The following is a 20,664-nucleotide window of genomic DNA, read 5'->3' on the forward strand; positions in this document are numbered from 1 at the left end:
ACACTTATAATGTTCACTTTACAATAATCAGATTCAATCTCATATCTAGAGTTAAGTATTTCCTCTAAAGAATGACACCTAAGTATACTTAGTAACTAATGAGTTCAATTATTTAAGAATATCTAGTTGTACCTTCTCAAGGTAGACTTTTGCCCCTTTCTTACATAGGAACTAATTAGCCAATATGCTAGGGTCATACATAGAATACTTGCATAGTTCCAAAAGAGGAATTCAAACTTCCAGCTAATAGGGAATATATTGTGATTCCCTGGACCTTGAAATTTACCACCGGTCAATTTTAATGAAGATATTTGATGTATATAATTTGAACAATTGACCCTAAACAAACATGTTATACTATTGGGACCTGATAATACTAGGAACCACAATATAATATGACATAGTAATACCCATAATATCAAATACTTATTTCTAGTAACTCTTTCCCTAAACCTTCCACCAAAAGAAAGTATTATTGCAACAAAAGAGAGCTGAAAACACATCCAAAGAGAAGTCGATGATGCTTCATAATTATCTTGTCGTCTATACCATTCATGGACAGGGATTGAAATATTATAAGAATATGAAAAAACCATCCAAGGCATTGAAAATAGTCTTCGCATCATATTAAAGAAAAAGAATAGATTTATACTTAATAAACAAAGGAAAGACAAGAGTGTTCTAGGCCCCAAAAATGTTCCAGTTGGACGATATGCTTGTAGATGCCTTTTTGGTTTTGACCTAATCATCAATAGAAGTGAAGGGAAAACAATGAAGCTATCTATATATACATAAGTCATAACTGGGAAATTTGCTTGTGCGATTGTAAATAAAATATTTTTAAATATAGAGTAATAGGTACCCTGAGATGCTATAAACATAAACAAAGCAAATGTAGTTACCATGGTAGCCCTACCTTCTCGAATAAGATCCAATATATTCAATAAATGTTCTTCATTTAGATTAAATGAAGCAAATACAAGTGTCATTGGAGATAAAGTCTGTGTATTATCCAAATTACAAAGATTGACAGTTTTTGTTTTATTTACATTATTTAGACTTAGTTCATCTTTACCTTTAGGTATATTTCCTGTGACTGCAATACCGACATGAGCTGATTTCAATGCAGGCCAGTCATTAATTCCATCTCCAACCATACCAGTAATGATACCTCGTTCAATATACTTCTGGACAATAGCTAATTTTTGATCCGGAGTCACTCTTGCAAAAATTTTTATGCGTTCAAAAATTCTATCGTATAAATTATTTATATGTCGAAAAGTGATCTCATTATCTAAAATGTAAGTTGATTCTAATTTATATCTGAATAGGTCTTGATATTTCTCAGATGTCAATATTACTAAAGCTTTAGAAGTTACCACAAGTGTATCATAATCAGAGGATTCATAAATATCAATAGGATCTATTCGTTCCTCACTTCCAATATTCCCAGTATACCATACAATTTCCTGCTCTTCTTGTGATGAAATAGATGAGACAACATCTCCAATTGCTACTGACGATCCGGGTGAAATAATACCAACTTTCCTAGCAACAGATAATGCAGTATAGGCAGAATCACCTGTGACCATTATTGGTGTGATCCCTGCAGCCTTTATTCCTTGAATAAGGGTTGTTGCAGAAGGTCTTAATTCATTTAGAAATAATAAATAACCAAGAAATGACAGTCCAGATTCTAAAATGTGTCGTGAGATATTAGATTTTGTCTTATATTTAAAGAAATCTATTATATTTTGTTCAGTAATCTCTCTATATGCCAGACCCATTACATAATAGCCTAAATGGCTATAAATATTTATTTCTTCAGAGCTCAAAACTTTCCTTTTATGCTTAATTATTTGTGATAATGCTTCTAGTGAACCTTTACAGAATACAAAGTAGCGATTTTCTAATCTCATATGCACTACTACAGACATACAAGCATAACGCCAATCAAAATTATTTATTTTAACAACTTCTATTGGAAAATCTTCATTATCCAATGGTTTTTCCAAGCAGCTGTAACCACTTGGTTTTATAAATCTTCTGTCATTCCTTATTTTTAGTTCAGCATTAGTACTCATAAAAAGAGCTCTGTCAATATCATTTCCATAATATTGGATCTTATTATCAGATGTTTCATAGTATGAAAGGGTATGGCAACAAGTAATACCTAAGAGAAAAATACTATCAAAGCTAAGAGAGCTAACTGAAATAGCTTGAGGTATCTTCATATACATTCTAGACAAATTAGGAATAACTTCATGTCTAATTAAAGGATCTTCTTCATCGAATGATATGGTAGAAGATTCCCAACTTTGTTCTGGATAAACTTTTATATCAAAAGAATCTTTATCTAATTTACTGATTCCACCTTCATTTGAATTATTGTTATTTATATTCGAATCATCTAAAAAGTTTTCAGTTTGGAATAATAATGACTCAGTATTTATTTCAAGTTCATTATATTTTTTTTGTAAATCACCATCATATTCTTCTTTTAGTAAAGATATCCTAGATTTTTGTTGAATTTTTGCCAAATCTATGGAATTAATTGAATTATGGTACTCTTCAGAAATTAATTGTGAGCTGTTCCATTTTGGGGATGAATGTAATTCATATTTTAAAGAAAATGGGACAACTCCCATTAAAGTCATCTTACTGTTAGTTAAGGTTCCTGTTTTATCAAAACAAATAACTTTTAACTTTCCAGCAAAAGGAATTCTAGATGGAACTGTGCTTGTAAGACCATGAATTTTAGCCAAACGCTCTACGCTTCTGTCTAAGGAAGATTGAATACATGCTGGAGCCCATATAGGAAGAAGTTGAATAAAAGTCCCAACTGCAAAAAAAAAAGACCCTAACTTCCAACCAAGAATATAATTTTGATATAATATAAGGCAGCAGGCAGTAAAAATAGAAATAAACCAGAAGGATACAAAGTTACGGATATACCCAACATGAGAAAAAATAGAATCTTGTGAACTTCCAGATTCATCTCCATATAAAATTTTGTATAATAATTGTCCATGAGTTGAATATATTCCAGTTTTAAATACTACTCCTAATGCACCTCCATTATAATTATGAGAGGCTAAAGAGTTTATTATTTCAGTACCTGTGTATATAGGCTCAGGTAGTGATGAGTAAAGTGAGGACTTAGATTGATTATTAGTCTTATTCTTTTTTATAGATATAGATGGGTTACTTTGAACTTTTGTATTATCACTGTTGTAATTTCTTAAACTTTCTTTTGAATTAGAATATACTGAAATTCCTTCTTGAGTTCCTAAATCTTCATTACATAGTAGAAAGTTGTCATTTAATATATCTTTTTTATTATATTCAGCCAAAATATCAATATCTGTATCACTGGGACTGTCTGAAAAGTCCAAATTTATGGGAGTTTTAATCGTAGGGGATGTCTCACCACTCATATAGGTTTCATTAACCAATACATATCCTGATATTACATATATATCACAAGGAGCAACAAATCCATTTGGTAGCAAAATAAGATCTCCTGGAACTAATTCATTTGAAGGAATAACTTTGTAAACTCCATCACGTTTAACTTCTACAGGTCTATATACAAAATTTTGAAGAGCTCTTTGTATACTTTCTCTATTTTTTCGAATAATCTTTAACGTTCCTAGTATAGTTGAAATAATCATACAAGCCCACAAAAATGACCATAAATAAAAACGTAAAAATACACCTTGCCATAAACTCCCTAAACGTAGGATATTTATAGGATGTAGTAACTCCTTAAATAAAACCTCTAATCTACTAGGCATTTCTAAATTTATATCATTACTTCCAACTTGATGTAGTAATGTCTGCGCCTCTTTACTTGATAATCCTCCATTTGCTATTCCATATTGAACAAGTTCTGTAAAATCCCAATCTTGATCAAATCGGACAAATTCATTTCTAGTCTCAACATAGCAATAAGTTACCTGATGATGACAAAGATATCGAGTCCCATCAGGATGTACACATACTGGAAGTAGAGGAAGTTTTACAGATTTAAGATAACTTAATTCTTTTTCTGTAGATTGAGTACATTTAGACTTAGAATTTAGATTCTGATTAAAACTGGTCATATCCCCTTTTAAGGATTTTAATCTATCTGATCCTCTTAAACTGTTAATCCAGTTAACAAAAAACCAAATATCTGAATCTTTTGGTGCTGATTTAATATATGAACAAGTTCTTAAAGAATCTCTGAACATAAAAAATGAATTAAATTGAGGTTCTGTAAAGTAACGTATAAAAGCTAGAATTAAACCTGAGCAATATAATATTATGTAAGCTTGAGCTCTTTCTGGCCAATAAGGTAGTATATCCGTACTTGATGCACAAATTACATTCCATACAACTATGCACAGTAATACTTGACTCAAGACCAGGAGAACCATATATATTTGTTTCAAAGCCATTCCAATATAGCTGGTCTTATAACCAATTAGTGGACTCTGAAAGGATATAAATCCTGCATCTTCATTTAAATTAGAGATTTGAGAGTTGACTAAAACATTATAAACTCCCCGATATATACCCCAAAGTAATAATATGCTGAAATAAACTCCAATTGCAATTATAAATTTAAGGGCAGATCCCAAAGTTATTAAGGAATATGATGGAATACACCAATTCATCTGCTTTGCAATTTTTTCGATTTTTTCTTTTTGTCTCCCTCACCTCTATTTTAAATAAAAAGTCTAGGTCAGTTCTTTTTCTTGAATGTAACTAAATAGCAAATCTAGTAGTAACAAAAATACTTAGATAAAAAATTCTGATATTCTTAGTTTACTACTTCTTTACTTCTTAAAATATTTGTGGGCTAACCACCTTATCTACTCTAATACCTATTTTGCTAAAGTTATTCCTCTAATGAGCGCCAAAAAAGCGCCAGTGATGTGTGAAACAGGTGCAAAGTTGCATCATTTTGAGTATTTGAAACTTTAAGACTTTACCTACTACTATTTTAAAAAAAGAAGATATATAAATATATTGAAAGCAATAAAAGTTGATCCCTCCAAATTTATTATAGTAAATTACTTAAGTTTATCGGATTTATCAAGGTACCTTTTGATTATAAGGTAGAATAAATTTATTTGGAGTTACTATTTCAAAGAAAAATAATAATCTTATTTTAGAGTAATAGATATGTAATCTTCAATTTGAAAAACAAAAAATATATATATAAAGAGTGTTTCTTGTATCCTATAATGAACTGGGATGGAACTAGAAATAGGATAAGAGTTTCAAGATCTTTGAATTGTTATAACGAAAATATACTCTCTAATATAATACGTTCTAGAAAATTTGAAGTTACAGATGATATCTCGGAAATAATAAGAACTAGTAAGGAACTAAAGTATAGGGTAGAGAAAATAAAAGTAAGGAGATTACTAAACAGTTTTTTTCAAATAGTTCTTCTAAGTAAAACATTTAAACAATATGTAAAAAGGTGGAGATTCCAGAAAAGAATAACAAGACAGCAAAATATTTATTCAAGTGAACAAAAAGAAATAAGAGATGAAGTACTTCATATAAGACAATTTCAGTTACCTTTTTTTTCCCATCAGAAAAAAAAAGAGTTAAATGAGCATAAAGAGCCTTTTATATCAAGGAGTAGGTCTGTGTCTACAACTACTCCTATTCCTAAAGAAGGTGTTGTAGAAAGATGGGTAATAAAAAATCGTTTGAAAAGAAGTAAGACAGAAAATAAAGAGATTATTCAAAAATATAGACAAGAACAGGAACACAAGATAGAAGATTATTTAAAAAAGTGGTTAAAAGGTAGAAATAAAAGAGTACTCTTAGATATAAACAAAACTGAACTAGATAATTCACTGGATTCAACAACAAAGTTAGTTCCAATTCTATCTTTACCACTACCATATTTAGATTCAAATGAAAATGAAACTAAGAAGATACGTATTGATGATAAGACTTTTGATAAACCAATTATAAAATTACCATTAAATACATCGAAGATGTGTTTACATTATAAAAATTGGAACTACTATTGTTTTGAACTACACAAAATTCGAAGTAGGCAATTTATTTGGTATCATATATTTGAAAAGGTTGAAAAAAGACGTTATTTAAGGAGTCAATATTATGAGCTTATATCTGTGAAATTATTATCCACACTTAAAGCTCCAACTTCTTTACCTAAAAAAGAAATGAGTCACATATTAGAAACTGAAGGAAAAAAGAGTGTAACAATTTTACATGATATATCTTGGACATCAGAGCAACCTAATGAAGATTTGATTTTGGAATCACTTAAAAAAATGATTCCAAAAGAGTTGGAAAGTTTACAAGGATATAATTTCCAATATAATGAATTTTCAAATAAATCGGATCATAAAATGAAAAGTATTGAACAAGAGGAACCTAGTAAAGTAATACTGAATCCTATAGAAATTACTGATGTTACTAAATATGCACGTACTAGTATAATATTTCCTAAAGAAAAGAATTACCGAACTCAAAAGATAAAAGTAGTTAAAGGGATACCGAAGTTGAATATCAAGGTAAATAAATCAGATATTGAATTGAAAACTAAGGAATTGAAAAGAGAAAAGCCATCTTTTACAATAGAAAGGCTAATACATGCAGAATCTAATAATTTATTAGTATCTGATAGTCAAACTGAAGACCAAAAAGAGAAGTCAAATAGTTTAGATAAAGGAAGTATCTGTAAAGTAACTAAATCAAGAAAAAATAAAATTACTCTAATGAGTATTTATCTTGATACAATTAGAATTCAAAAGGGTTGTTTGAGTTATTCGCATAAGTTACTTCGCAAATGCAGAACATCAAAAATATATAACAATAAAAAGATTTGTTTTGGAAAACTTAGAGTATTACCTAAATCAAATATCAACAGATGTAATAATATCACTTATGCAGGAAAGCGATATGTTATTAGATCAACAAATAGATTTGGACCCTTAAAAAAGTATGGAGTTAGTAGTTTTAAAAGATATTCAAGATATATTACTATAAATGAAAAAAGAAGAAGTGATTATTTAAGTCTTAAACTTTTTTTAAAAGATAAAAAAGATGAATATATGGGTTATTTTCTTCAAGAATGTGAAAAGTATGTCAGAGCTCTACATAAACATCATGAACTCATATCAATTCTTCAACTAGTTATAAGCAAATGTAATATGAGTGAACTTGGTCAAATGATGAAGTATACATTACAAGGTAAAGTATCACATCTGGAAAAGTGTATCGATGAAGTATTTGGGGAACTCTTGGTTAATGGAGATCTTTGTAAAGAAACTGAATCAGAAAATAATTCTGGTGATTTATCAGCTGAATACAAGCTTCAAGATAAAATCCGAAGACTTCGTTATATCTTAAATGAAGAATATAAGGTAATCCAGAATGAAATAACTACTGAATTATCAAAGTGTGAGTTAGGAGTAAAGGATAAAACAAAAGATTTATGGGATAAGTTATCAGGACAGTTGGGAAGTATTTCGGTTATATCAAACATTTCAACTGATAATTCTGAAGCCTTTGGTAAAGCCTCACAATTTGTATATGAAAATGAGGATGAGATATTTAGGCAAATATATTATGGTAGTGTCCTTATGCAAGAAAATTTAGAGCCTGTTTTAGAAGATAATTCAATGGCTTCAAAAGAATTATCTAAAATAAAAATACATTCCTTGAGATTTAATAATAACAGATCTTGTATCTTATTCAATGGAATGCTTTCACCCTGGATAAAACTTGCAATTATGCAAAAATCTTAGTAAAGATCTAATGCTAATTTTTGAATATATAAGCTATAGTTGGAAATTTTCAGGCAAATCATACATAATTATTAATTATTTGACTATAATATATACATTATTATATTTAAAGAGCTAATCATTCAAAAATATAATTAATCTCATAAATGAAAATATTATCAATAGGTTAATTATATACATGAATACTTGTCTATTAGTGTTATTATATACTATAAATAATTAGATCCCAACTAATAATTTTTAATTAGTGAGAATACAAAAAGTTTAAATTCAGAATTTTAAAATATTTAATATTTAAGCTCTTTTGGTTGTCTTATAATGGTATATTTAGAAAAAAATTCCATTCACTTCAGAGTACTGCAAAGTAGTTTACCAATAGATGAAATTGGGATATTTTCGTTTTTTTTTAATTCTCCCACAAAAATATTAAACATTGCAATTTCTTCTTGACTAAGCCTAGTATTGCAACTATTTTCAGAAAGTTCAATTTCCTGAAATGTCTTGAATCCATATCCACCCTTAGAATTTAAACAAAGTTCTAATGGACCATTTGAAAATAAAGATTCATTTGAAATTTCTTTAATACCTTCTGTATTTAATAATTTCAATTCTGGAGGATAATCAAAATTAGGATCTAGAAATATGTCCAAACAAGGAGATGGATCAATCTTTAGATATAATTTATAGCTGTTGGGTGTACTAAAATGATCTCCATTTATTTCATTTAATTCAATGTGATCATTAACTTTAACTATACTCAATAAATTTAAAACTTCTAGTTCACCTTCTATATCCTCGTTCTCATCTTCTTCAATTATTTCCTTATCATATTTATTACAATCATTTGTACAAGATAGTCTTCCAATCCATTTAGCAATACTATTTCTCCTATTTAATTGGTTCAAATTTTCATTTGAAGCTCCATAATTAGATGATCTGCTTAATCTTGAATTAATATGGGCCTCTACTTGGGTTTCTTGACATGTTGCTTCTGTCTTCCTGAGTAAAATTTCATTTTCTAATCTTTGATTCTTTTGCCTACAAGAGCTCCATTGCAATTCTAATTCCTTAATCTCATCACTAATTTTATTTTCTTCTTTACTTTGTTTCTCAATTTCACTCAATAATCCATCTCCAACTTTTTGTAAATTACGGATATCATCTACAGATCCAGTCTTACTAATGTCACTAAAATTTTCATCCTGTTGTCTTGCTCCTTCTTCAATTATAAATGGTATATTCGATGTTTTTTGACTAAATTCATGTTTTAATATCTTATAATCCTCAACTAATATACTGATTTCAGTTAGTATATCCTCTATTATCTTATTTAGCTGAGTTCTACTATAATCAATATCTCTATTTAACTTCCTTAATTGCACCTCAATATCCTGACGCCTTTCAGATAAATTATCTTCCAATTTTAAAAGTTCCTGACCATTTGATAATTCATCGACATTAGTACTAGATAGATGTGACAATGCAGATATACATTCTAATGCATGACAACATGCTCCCTTCCATCTTCTCTTACGACTCTAAATAATAATCTCAATAATAAATCACAAAATCACTAAATAATTCTATAAACATACCTCTATATCATTACAATTAGTCAAAATTTCCGAGAAATCTAATTTAGGATTATTTAAAGGATTTGATTTTTGTAAAGTTCTAAAAAAGATATTCCCTAGTTTTTCCTACAATATTATCATAATTAAAAAGTATAATAAACTCACCTATGGATCTCAGATAATGATTCAGAGATTACCATTTTTAGAATAGCTATATCCAAAAATGGAAATTAAGGTACATTTTCAACTTGTAAATTTGTGGGGAAACGAGCGCTTAAAGGTGGTGCGTGGGCCGTTTAAAATTACTTAGAAAAATATTGTAACAAAGCTACATTGCATTACTAAATTATAAAGGAACAAGATTAATAAATTTTATATACTAATAATCTTTAGAAATATCAAAATAACTTCAGAAATCCTCAAAATGAACTGGTTTCATTGGGATATTATCACTTAATATAATTGACTCAATAATAGTAGACCCTGAAGAAATTAAACTACTAGAGTTTCCAATCATCTTAAAAGTTTTCTGAGCATCTTGAATAATATCTTGGGGACTTAATATAGTTAAAACATTGTCTAGAACTTTTTTTCCATGAGTATTGATGTTTATAGGGAAAATGTTATATTCAATATCATAGTAATCATGATCTATATTTAAGCTAGATTTCTCTGTTATAAATTTAGATGTATAATTATCTTTATTATAAATATAACGAGTAGATATAAAGTCTTTATATGAAAATGCAAAGCCATAGATTACAGCAAATATACTCATCTCCAAAGTAAGTAGCCAATTATTGATAAATAAAGCTTTTATAGGCTCTAATGGAAGAATATTAACTGTAGATAATAAAGAGATAATTAAAGATTGCCAAGAACTAACAAAGACAATAAGCTTGATACATAGGAATTTGAGTATAGGTTTCATTGGTTTTAATTTCTCATATACTGATATATATAATAAAAATAATGAGTATATTGTTAGTGAAACAGAAACACTATTCAAAAATGCAATATATGGAAATCCAGTATATAATGAAAAAGAACCTGCACCATATTTACCAATACTTTCAAGATATAAAGCTGAAAGTGTAACAGTAGGTTTAATTATCACAAATTGTAATACACCCAATTTAATAAATGTATAAAAGCGTATAACTTCTTTATAATATCTGCAACAATTACAGCAAGGAATTACATCATTACATTTACTTATCAATGTATTCTTATTTTCACGACAGCAATGATTATTACCATTACATAATTTATTGATTTGTTTTTTGTAAGTATAATCAGGTAAATGTTTACCAGTATAATCTAGTATATTAATTAAATATAAAATATGATGATGAGGGAATATATTGACAAGGTAACCTCTTTCTTCTAAACTCTTTATAACAGCATTATCACCATCTAGGAAATAAATTAATAATTTGAGAAATGAAAATAATACATAGGTTTCATAGCAATCTCTAATAATATTCAATATAACAGCATGAGACGGTGAAATAAATGAAATATGGGATAAAATTGCATATACAGGAATCATTGAGAGAATACGACAAATATAAAGCTGAAATTTTGGACGTTGTAAATGAGTATATTGCTGTCCTATGTTGTATACCGAAATTAATAGCGTAAAAAGAGTTGAGAGGTTTGCTATAAGTAAATACCAGCTCATTGTAGCTTTTGAAAGTAAAAGAAATTCATAAATAAAATTTGATGGTTCAATACTACTGAGAATGACCAATTAGGTAAGTTCAACTCCTTTGGGAGCTAGTAAACTTGGACACTTTCGTACTTTAGTACATGAAATTTATATTGGGCGGTAAAATCGCGTTTTGTATCAAAGTGATATTTTTGTGAAGTTGTTTAATAATAGGAAGCTACAAAACCTTATCCTTCTATTAATTAAAATATATTAATATAAACATCTTTTAAAATAACTTGATGTTTTTCAGAAGATATCTTTTTTTTTAAGTTGTAATTGTATCCCGAGATCCTTGCAATTTTGCACCCTCTTAAGGTCTCGGCACATCGCTATTTTAAATCTTTATAATAAGTACTTAAAAATTGATAATAAATTCCTTAAATCTAATTTAGTTGATTATAATAATTCATTTTTAATATAAAGAATCTTATTATCACATATGCGGTGTATATAAATTATAGTAGTGAGGAGCTCATCCTCTCTTGTATAATAGAATACATTATTGATTTTGATAGATATCCTTACAAATGAGAAAGTGAAATTTATGAGATGGTTCTTAAGGAAAATTTATATCCAGGATATGATTGTAACGAATTGTATAGAGACAAGGATTTAATGCATACTTTACTTGAATTTGATACTGGACAAGCCTTTAAATTAGATGTAAATACAAATAATTCCAATAATCTGAATAATATGACTTTTAATAATGAAGTGAATCTTGAAATATCTAAAAATAATAATTTTCGATATGATTTGGATTTTTTAGATTTGGATTTTCGATTAATTAATCATTATACTAGGAAGGGATTAACAAAATTGTATCCTTGGCAATATGAGTGTATTACTCAACCAGGGGTATTACAAGGTAAAAATTTAATATACTCTGCACCTACAAGTGGAGGTAAAACTCTAGTTAGTGAGCTACTAATGTTTAGAACAGTTACTAAAAGGCGGAGAAGTGCCCTTGTAATTTTACCATTTGTATCCTTAGTATCAGAAAAGTGTAAAAATTATTATGATGCTGGTATAACTTGTAATTTATCTGTACATGAATTTCATTATGGAAGTAAAACTTCCTTATCTGAGTCATTTGATGTAGGAGTGGCTACTATTGAGAAGGCAAACTCATTAATCAATGCATATATTGAACGTGAAATACTTTTTGATAGGCTTGGCATAATTGTAATAGATGAATTACATTTACTTGGAGATGAACAAAGAGGTTATATATTGGAAGTTTTATTAACAAAAATTAGATTACTATCGCGTATAAATAAAGATATTTTGAATAACTCAAATTATATCCAAATTGTTGGTATGAGTGCTACATTACCTAATCTTTCATCTATTGGATATTGGTTAGATGCAGTTGTATATCAAACAAGTTTTCGTCCTGTACCATTAAGAGAATATATTGTAATTGATGGTACAACTTATCAAAAACCTATGTATGAGGAATCCAATAAACTTGATATTTTAGATAATGAACATGATATTATTAATAATGTAGAGATAAATGATGATAATATACTAAATTTATTAGATAATCAATATTCTATAGATAAAATATCAAAATCTATGAATTTTTCACTTGAAGATTCATTAAATATAAATTATAAAATAAATAATAATTTATATTTATTAAGTACATGGAATAAACAGAATTTAAGATCTGAAATTAATTTAAATAGTATTGAAATTGATGAAGAATTAATAAATAATTCTAAATGGAAATATCCTATAGTAGATATGAAAGATTTATTGTTATTAGCTTGGGAAGCTTTATGTAAGGGTGACAGTGTATTGGTTTTTTGTCCTTCTAAATATTCAGTTGAAACTACAGCTTTATTTTATACAAGATGTTTATCTAAAAAATTTTATGATAATATAGATATAACCAAAATAAGTAGAATAAATTTAATTAATAATGATATGATCAAACGTATAGAGTATGAGAGATTACAGTTAATCAAAGAGTTACAAAAATATCATAAGAAATCAAAAAATACAAATATTAATATTTTATATGAGTGTATAAGTAAGGGAATAGCATATCATCATTCTGGATTATCTCATACTGAAAGGAATATAGTAGAAAAAGGTTATAGGAATGGTAGTATCCTTCTATTAACAGCTACATCTACATTAGCTGCAGGAGTTAATTTACCATCTAAAAGAGTTATATTTCGTGGAATTAGTATTGGTAAATCATTCCTTACATCAGCAGAATATAAACAAATGTCTGGAAGAGCTGGAAGAGCTGGACAAAGAGGAATTTATGGCGAGAGTTTTATATTAACAAATTGTAAAACTGAGGAATTTTCAAAAACTTTAGAATTGATGACAAGTGATCTTTTACCTTTAAAAAGTACATTTATAACTAATATTAATGGTTTAGCAAGATTAATATTAGAACTTATTACAAGTTTATCTTCAAATATTGCACAATTTACAAATAATATTTATAACTATACTCATACTCATATTAGAGTTAATTTACTTGAAATGTTAAAAGAATGTACTCTTATGTCATTTCAAATTCAATCCAAAAATTACATTCATGATCTATTTTCAAAAGTTTTATCTTTGTTATTAAATAATAGGATGATTGTAAAATATAATAGTGAATCTTTTAAATTTGGTTTTACTCTTGATTATATGTGTACAGATTTAGGAAGAGCAGTAGCAACAGCAGGTTTATCACCATCTAATGGTTATGAATTATATTTAGAATTAAAAAAAGCTAATTCTCAATTTTTAATTGAAAGTCCAATATTTTTAACATATATGGTAACTCCTTTTCCACCAAATAATGAATCTATTTCTATAAATAATAATAAAACACAAAATACTTATTCATATTCTTATTATAATATTAATTGGCCAAATCTATATGAAATATTATGTAGGTGTACATTAAAAGAACATTATTCAATTAAAAGATTAGGATTTAATATACAAGTAGTTGGTTATGTTTCTCAAAAAGGTGAAGCCAATTTACCTTGCCAATTAAAGGATAAGCAAAGGTACAGACGTTATCAACGTTTTTATGCATCTTTATTATTATCATCACTTATACGCGGAGTTCCTATAAAACAAATTATAAATTGTTTTCAAGGAGTTAAAAATAGTGATATTCAACAACTTCTTACTAGTACTATAACTATGTCCAATTCTTGTATCATATTTTGTCAAAAATTAAATTGGTGGAGCTTAGGATTAATATTTCAAAATTATCTTCAAAAAATTCAAAATCTTATTTTTATTCATCCAGAAATTTCATTTTCTATAATTCCAAATTCTTATATAGCTGTAAAAAAACTTTGTAAAACTATTAAAGGAATGTCACAAATTGGGGCCATAGAATTAATTAATAATTTGGGAATCAAAACATTTAAACAATTCATTATAGTACCTAGAAATGTATTAATTCACTCTATTCATACATATTTATATTCATCATTACCTCAATATCTCAATTTTATTGAGAATTTTGTTGATATTACTCTTAATCAAAGTTATCAAAATATTAGATTACCAAGTTATAATTCTCATGACTTTTTATATAAAAAACATAAATTTCAACATTTATTTGGCTATCAAAAAGATAATATGAATATTAATTTCTATGATGATAAAGCAGATCAGATAATTAAAGATGAATTGTTATCAAATTTCGAAATAGAAAAAAATTTTGATTATAATATTGATATTAATAATCATAAATCTTCTATTATTAATGAAAATACTCATCAAATAGTGGATGAACTTGATAAAATACTTATTGAAGGTTTAGATAATGTAAATTTATTAAACATAAACATATCACGAAATAATACAATAACAAATATGGATATTAATATCAATAGCTTAATAAATAGTCACAAACTTAATAGCTTAGAATATCCAAATGATTCTTATTTAGAAAATTATTTACAGTTGTTAGATTCATCAGCATTTGATATTGATGAGTTACAGAATATAACAGATATACTTGAATGGGAAGAAAGGATCACTTTATGGTCAACTCCACTTAAATAAAATATATGTATTAATTTATTAATAAATCTTATAAAACTAATTTTAATTTATTATTCTATTCTTAATTTAAGATTTATGAAAGAAAAAGAAAAAAAAAAGTGGAAAGTACTTATTTATAGGATCCCTAGTTGTCTTATTTTCTTCTTCCATATCTAAATCTATGTTACTTGTATTGCTAATAGATGATTAGTAAGGTTAATACTTATGATAATCAATTGTATATATAAGATAAATAAGACTATCAAACTTCTATATTTTAGAATTCCTAAATATGACGAATGTATTTAAATTAACTGATGTCGTCTCTTTGTAATATATACCTTACTAACATCTCATTATGAGGTCACATCCTTAGTTTATTACTTAATGGAATCAAAAACTTCTAGTCATTTATTGTATGAGGAGTTTGAATACCAGAATTAATCTCACTGCTAGGTAAAGTATTATTTTGGTTTGTTTGGGACAAATTAACAATATTACATGTTGAATGTATCGTACCAATATCTGGTGTGCCATCTTCAAACATAGGTATTCCAGGAACTTGTGGAAATGGTGGCATTAACATTTTATCAACTGGGGCTCCCTTCTTTAAAAATTCATCAAATGACATTAAACCACTACTAGTTACAATAGTCGTATTAGTTGATGCAAACCGTACGTTACCAATTTGTGGAGGTACACTCATACTTATAGCTGGATCACTTCCTTGTTCAATACTTTGTGGTCCTGAACAGCATGTTAAAATTGATGTAGATGGAGCTGCGGCATCATTTTGAGTCAGAACAACAGATGGAGGTGCAACCACGGGTATATGTTGGGGTAATGTAGATGTTGAATCCGACATATCCTACAAGTTTATAAATACGGTCTACTTATTCTGATTACAATTATTTAATATTTTAGAGTAATTTAACTAGACTTTATAGTAAACTTGTATAAACTTTATCCAATATATATATCTTTGATTACTTTTGTAACTCTGTAGTTTTACATGGTTTGAGACATAGAAAATACGTATAAATCTATAGAGCGCCCAAATAATATTCAATATGGAAAATAAGTAAAAACCGCAAGCGGGTAATAAATGTTATATTAGTATCTTTCTATTTGCGAAGTTATAGGATATTAATAATAAAATTAAGCTCTTAATTAATTTATAAGGTTTAATATTTAAAAGAAAAGGAAAATAAAGTTAGGGAATGAAAAGTCGATTTGCAATATAATATGTATATCTATATCTATTTGAGTTAAACATCAGCTTATTAATTTAGAAGTAGTTACAAGGTACTCTTTTACAAAATGTAAATTTCCTAAGATTTACACTAAAATATCACATTTTAAATATTCTCATTAAAGATATAATAAAAATCAAATTTAAAACTTTATTATCTAGTATATCCCATGTAAATATACTTTATATTATTAATAACTAAGTGATATATTAAAAAAATCATATCAAATAATATAATAAGTCTTTATATAATAGGGGACACTAGAAAATTTCAGAAAATATCACTTTTAAGAAGGAGAGAAACTTGTTTATATTTACTATCTTATTTATATTATAGAATTCGTATCCCACAACAGACTGCCTTGATAGCTCAGTTGGGAGAGCGTGAGACTGAAGATCTTAAGGTCCCCGTTTCGATCACGGGTCAAGGCATCTTTTCTTAATTCCAAATTTGTCTTTTTTTTTTTTCCATTTTTTTTCATTTTTAATACATTTTATTGTCATTTATATAGCAGATTCTAATCAAATTAATTAAGTTAATATAATGGAAAGTTATAAAAGAAGAAATCCTAAATTTTCTTTACAACCTAGAAAACCCTTGAGACAGAAGCCTAAACCCTGGAGACTTATTGCAATTGCACTTTTATTATTTATACTTGGTGGAGTATTTTTAACTATTGGAACAAATAATTTCATTAACGGAAATTTTAGTGAATCTATTCCATCTTTAGTTATAGGTTCATTGTGCTTTATTCCTGGATGTTATCATGTATTTATTATTATTCAAACCTTAAGAAATGTTCCTGATTACTCACTTGATATATTTGATAGTTATATATGTAATTAATATAAATATATATGATTATATTTATGAATAGTGAAAAAAGTTGGTTTTCTAATTTATAAATATTTTAGTAATACTTATTCAAATTATTTCTAATATTATATTTAATGAAATTTCTTCGAATATTTCATTATAGCTTATTATTAAATATATAATATATTGAAATTATTAATATAAACTAAGAATTTTAATAATTAATTATCTATTTCAATTACTAATATTTTGCAAATTAATATAATTATATAATATATTGTCAAATTTTTATTTATAAAGATATTTCACAAATTATTCACAATTTTCTAATACTATAAACTATATTAGAATCTTGTTAAGGACTAGTTTTAATTATTAATAAACACTAATATAAAGTTATTTTGACTATTAATATTAAATCTAATAAATCAACTGAATTTTTTACATAAATTTATTCCAAATATTATATATATCCTCTATTTTATTATTTTAAAAATACTAATATATACATTATTATAGAGAAGAAAAAAGAAAGAAAAAAAAAGTCTAATTAATCTAAATAATTAATATTTAATCCTAATATAAAATTAATATATCTAGTAATTCTACTTATATATATAGTCCTCGAGAAGTATAATTCTCAATATTACTATATATATAAGTTAATTTAATCTATAGGATAATCTCATTATTTAGGGGAATAATTCCAAATATTATAATCCACAAAATAAATATTAAGATATCATAAGGCGCCTTTTTTGGCGCAATACATGTAATCATTTGTCTACAAATTCTTTTTTTTATTTTCTAATTTATAACAATTTTTTATAATTATCAGCTGATAAAAAAAATTTTTCAAAAGAATTTGAATTAGATAAGTGATCAATACCCATTATAATATCACTATGTTCAGTATCTGAGGGTACTTGAGTATAACCAAGAAAATCACTAGTAGAAATCCTATCTAATCTAGATCCTACTGGAAATATTAAACTTATACTTCTTCTCCCACCCAGAACTTTATCAAATGATCCATTAGTCTTTAATATATCTGAATTAACTGGACTATCTCGTCTATCAAAAAATAATGTATCTGATGATCCAGAATGTGTAGGTGATAATGTAATACTATTACTATTCCACAAGAAATCTGAAGTACGACGATAATGAGCAATAGTTCTATCTAAATCACCTACAGGAGATGAAAATGAACTTAATGGTTTTGGTTCTATTAATGAATTCATTCCAGTAGGTAGAATTTCACTATTTGGATATTGAGGTACAGGGTACTCTAAGAAAAAGTTACTACCAGAGAATTGCGACAGATTTTCGCCGAAATTTAGTGCAGAACGACATGGCATTTTTTTATAGATAAAATCTGTTGAAAATATCTTCATTGGACTTGGACAACAAGTTTCCATTCTTTCATTTATTCTAGAATCGTTATTTATATCTTTTTGGAACATTTACTTGTATTAACCAAATATACTCTATAAGTTCATGACACTATTTTGGTCAAAATATTTCGATTTAATTTATTATTTAAATTTATAATAATTAAATATATTTTTTTTTAATTTTGTAGATAGATATTATATAAAATAAATCTTTATATAAAAAATTTAACAAAAAAAATGTACAGTAACAAATGACAGTTTGGGTACCAAAAAAAGTGCAAAATTTTAGCGCCTAATCTAACATTTAGTAATTACTGAGACATGTGAATAAGTAATCCAAGTAATATTGTAAATTAGTAATAAAATAATCAGTAAAATTATAAGGACCTTTATAATTTAATATGTAACATTATTTTTCATTTTTCTATTAACTTATAGATATAATCTAAAAGACATGAATAATTCTAAAATTAATATTAGAATCACTAGATTTCAAATAATATAAATAATAGAAAATAAGAAATGAAGAGTGAATGGATATTATTTGACATTATATTCATTATATTATATCCCAGCATTATCCTTAATTGTATATTTAAAACAAAACTTAACATATGAAAAAGATAGAGACTTATTCTAAAAATCTAAAATAAAAAGGTGAATAGAAATTTTGTATATATACCAATAAGTTGCAATGTACTCTGCTAGCTTAATCTATTTCAGTTGATCTCTTTATTATGATAAGACTTTATTGTTGTAGATGATTTGGAGGATAATGATTAAATTGTTGGGGCATTTGTGGTAATGGGTGAACAATTTGAGCACCTTGTAATAAATGTTGAGATGATTGAGAGGGGGCATTAAAAGGTATAGGTGTTTTACCTGGAATGTAAGCAGTATTACCAGCATGAAGCATATGTTGAGGCATAACTACACCTGGAGGTAATGGGAAGGCTGCATAAGGATTTGCTAAGGGAATCATTTGTGGAATAACACCTGGTTGAGGTTGTGGTAACATATGATATGGTGGTATTGCTGGATGAGAAGGTAAACCATCTGAAGCAGATTCATCAGTTTCTTCTTGAACATACATAGGTGGAGGCATTGATAATAAAGGAGCACTTGGTGGAGCTGAACCAATAAATGGATTAGATTGAGGAACTGGAAATGGTTGATTCAAATCCTCTAATAACATTCCAGGATGAAATGGAACTTCAACCAATTTCTCAACATATCTAGGAACTACAAATGGAACCTCTACATCCTTGTAATATGGTACCTGTCGATATACTTTTTGAGGTATTTCAAGTAATCTTTCTTCAATAACTGGACGTGATAATTCAACAATTCTCTCAACAATTTGTGGTTTTGGTACAGGGACAATTCTTGGTGGATAAGCAATTGGAACTTCTACTGGAACTTCAACAAATTTAATACCTTGTGGTACTTCAATAACTTTTTCTTCAACAGTTGCTGTGTATCTAGGAATTTCAACTTCTCTTACAACATCTTTTGGTACAGGAATAATTTTTTCTACAACGACTTTTTGAGGAACTTCTACAAATTTATGTTCATATTGAATTTGTGGTACTTCAATAATTCTTTCCTGTACTTCTCTTCTGGCAACAATAACTTCACGTTCTTCTAATACTGGAGCAGCTACAAATTTTTCAGGAATTTGATTTCTAACATTATCTGGTAATGGAATTGGTCCTAAACTTGTCATTACATAAGGTTGACCAGCTTTAACTAATTCTTCTGCTTTTTTTGAAAGCGTTGCTTTAATAGAAGCCATTGTATGAATATCTGGTTCACTTGGGTATTGGTGAACATTATGTGAAGGTGCTGAACCTTCTTCATCTCCAGATGCTGGATTAGGATTCATTTATATTCCAAATTTTTATAATAAGGAAATAATATATAAATTTGTATTTAAATAGCAACCTAGTTACTAAATATTTTTTGTAATCTTTTATAGCTTGGTTTATTCTTGTTTAAATGATCTATGTATTCCAAGATTTTTTCTTTGGTAATTAGTATCTAATATTAAATTTATATAGAAAATCAAACACAAAAAAGAAAAGTAATCTTGGCACTTTT

The 20,664-nt window shown here is 27.2% G+C and overlaps 9 protein-coding genes across 9 annotated transcripts; 3 read left to right on the plus strand and 6 right to left on the minus strand.

Annotated features, from left to right (window-relative positions):
• Positions 1-122: 122 nt before the first annotated feature.
• cand_002330 (E1-E2 ATPase family protein) lies at positions 123-4,661 on the minus strand (the record flags this gene model as incomplete). The annotated part of the gene is made up of 1 exon (XM_067210481.1): positions 123-4,661. One exon carries the CDS (start codon positions 4,659-4,661, stop codon positions 123-125), a length of 4,539 nt encoding a protein of 1,512 aa, XP_067067748.1.
• Positions 4,662-5,234: 573 nt separating this feature from the next.
• cand_002340 (uncharacterized protein) lies at positions 5,235-7,787 on the plus strand (the record flags this gene model as incomplete). The annotated part of the gene is made up of 1 exon (XM_067210482.1): positions 5,235-7,787. The coding sequence occupies one exon, from the start codon at positions 5,235-5,237 to the stop codon at positions 7,785-7,787; it is 2,553 nt and encodes an 850-aa protein (XP_067067749.1).
• A 344-nt stretch (positions 7,788-8,131) lies between these two features.
• cand_002350 (uncharacterized protein) lies at positions 8,132-9,561 on the minus strand (the record flags this gene model as incomplete). Its single annotated transcript, XM_067210483.1, has 3 exons — positions 8,132-9,325; positions 9,383-9,461; positions 9,527-9,561. 3 exons carry the CDS (start codon positions 9,559-9,561, stop codon positions 8,132-8,134), a joined length of 1,308 nt encoding a protein of 435 aa, XP_067067750.1.
• Positions 9,562-9,770: 209 nt separating this feature from the next.
• On the minus strand, positions 9,771-11,045 carry cand_002360 (uncharacterized protein; the record flags this gene model as incomplete). Its single annotated transcript, XM_067210484.1, has 1 exon — positions 9,771-11,045. The coding sequence occupies one exon, from the start codon at positions 11,043-11,045 to the stop codon at positions 9,771-9,773; it is 1,275 nt and encodes a 424-aa protein (XP_067067751.1).
• Positions 11,046-11,624: 579 nt separating this feature from the next.
• cand_002370 (DEAD DEAH box helicase family protein) lies at positions 11,625-15,119 on the plus strand (the record flags this gene model as incomplete). The annotated part of the gene is made up of 1 exon (XM_067210485.1): positions 11,625-15,119. The coding sequence occupies one exon, from the start codon at positions 11,625-11,627 to the stop codon at positions 15,117-15,119; it is 3,495 nt and encodes a 1,164-aa protein (XP_067067752.1).
• Positions 15,120-15,501: 382 nt separating this feature from the next.
• On the minus strand, positions 15,502-15,963 carry cand_002380 (uncharacterized protein; the record flags this gene model as incomplete). The annotated part of the gene is made up of 1 exon (XM_067210486.1): positions 15,502-15,963. One exon carries the CDS (start codon positions 15,961-15,963, stop codon positions 15,502-15,504), a length of 462 nt encoding a protein of 153 aa, XP_067067753.1.
• Positions 15,964-16,894: 931 nt separating this feature from the next.
• cand_002390 (uncharacterized protein) lies at positions 16,895-17,197 on the plus strand (the record flags this gene model as incomplete). The annotated part of the gene is made up of 1 exon (XM_067210487.1): positions 16,895-17,197. One exon carries the CDS (start codon positions 16,895-16,897, stop codon positions 17,195-17,197), a length of 303 nt encoding a protein of 100 aa, XP_067067754.1.
• A 782-nt stretch (positions 17,198-17,979) lies between these two features.
• cand_002400 (uncharacterized protein) lies at positions 17,980-18,633 on the minus strand (the record flags this gene model as incomplete). The annotated part of the gene is made up of 1 exon (XM_067210488.1): positions 17,980-18,633. The coding sequence occupies one exon, from the start codon at positions 18,631-18,633 to the stop codon at positions 17,980-17,982; it is 654 nt and encodes a 217-aa protein (XP_067067755.1).
• Positions 18,634-19,312: 679 nt separating this feature from the next.
• On the minus strand, positions 19,313-20,449 carry cand_002410 (uncharacterized protein; the record flags this gene model as incomplete). The annotated part of the gene is made up of 1 exon (XM_067210489.1): positions 19,313-20,449. The coding sequence occupies one exon, from the start codon at positions 20,447-20,449 to the stop codon at positions 19,313-19,315; it is 1,137 nt and encodes a 378-aa protein (XP_067067756.1).
• Positions 20,450-20,664: the final 215 nt, after the last annotated feature.

Source organism: Cryptosporidium andersoni (genome assembly GCF_001865355.1).
Source record: "Cryptosporidium andersoni isolate 30847 chromosome Unknown contig_61, whole genome shotgun sequence".
Classification (NCBI taxonomy): Eukaryota; Apicomplexa; class Conoidasida; order Eucoccidiorida; family Cryptosporidiidae; genus Cryptosporidium; species Cryptosporidium andersoni.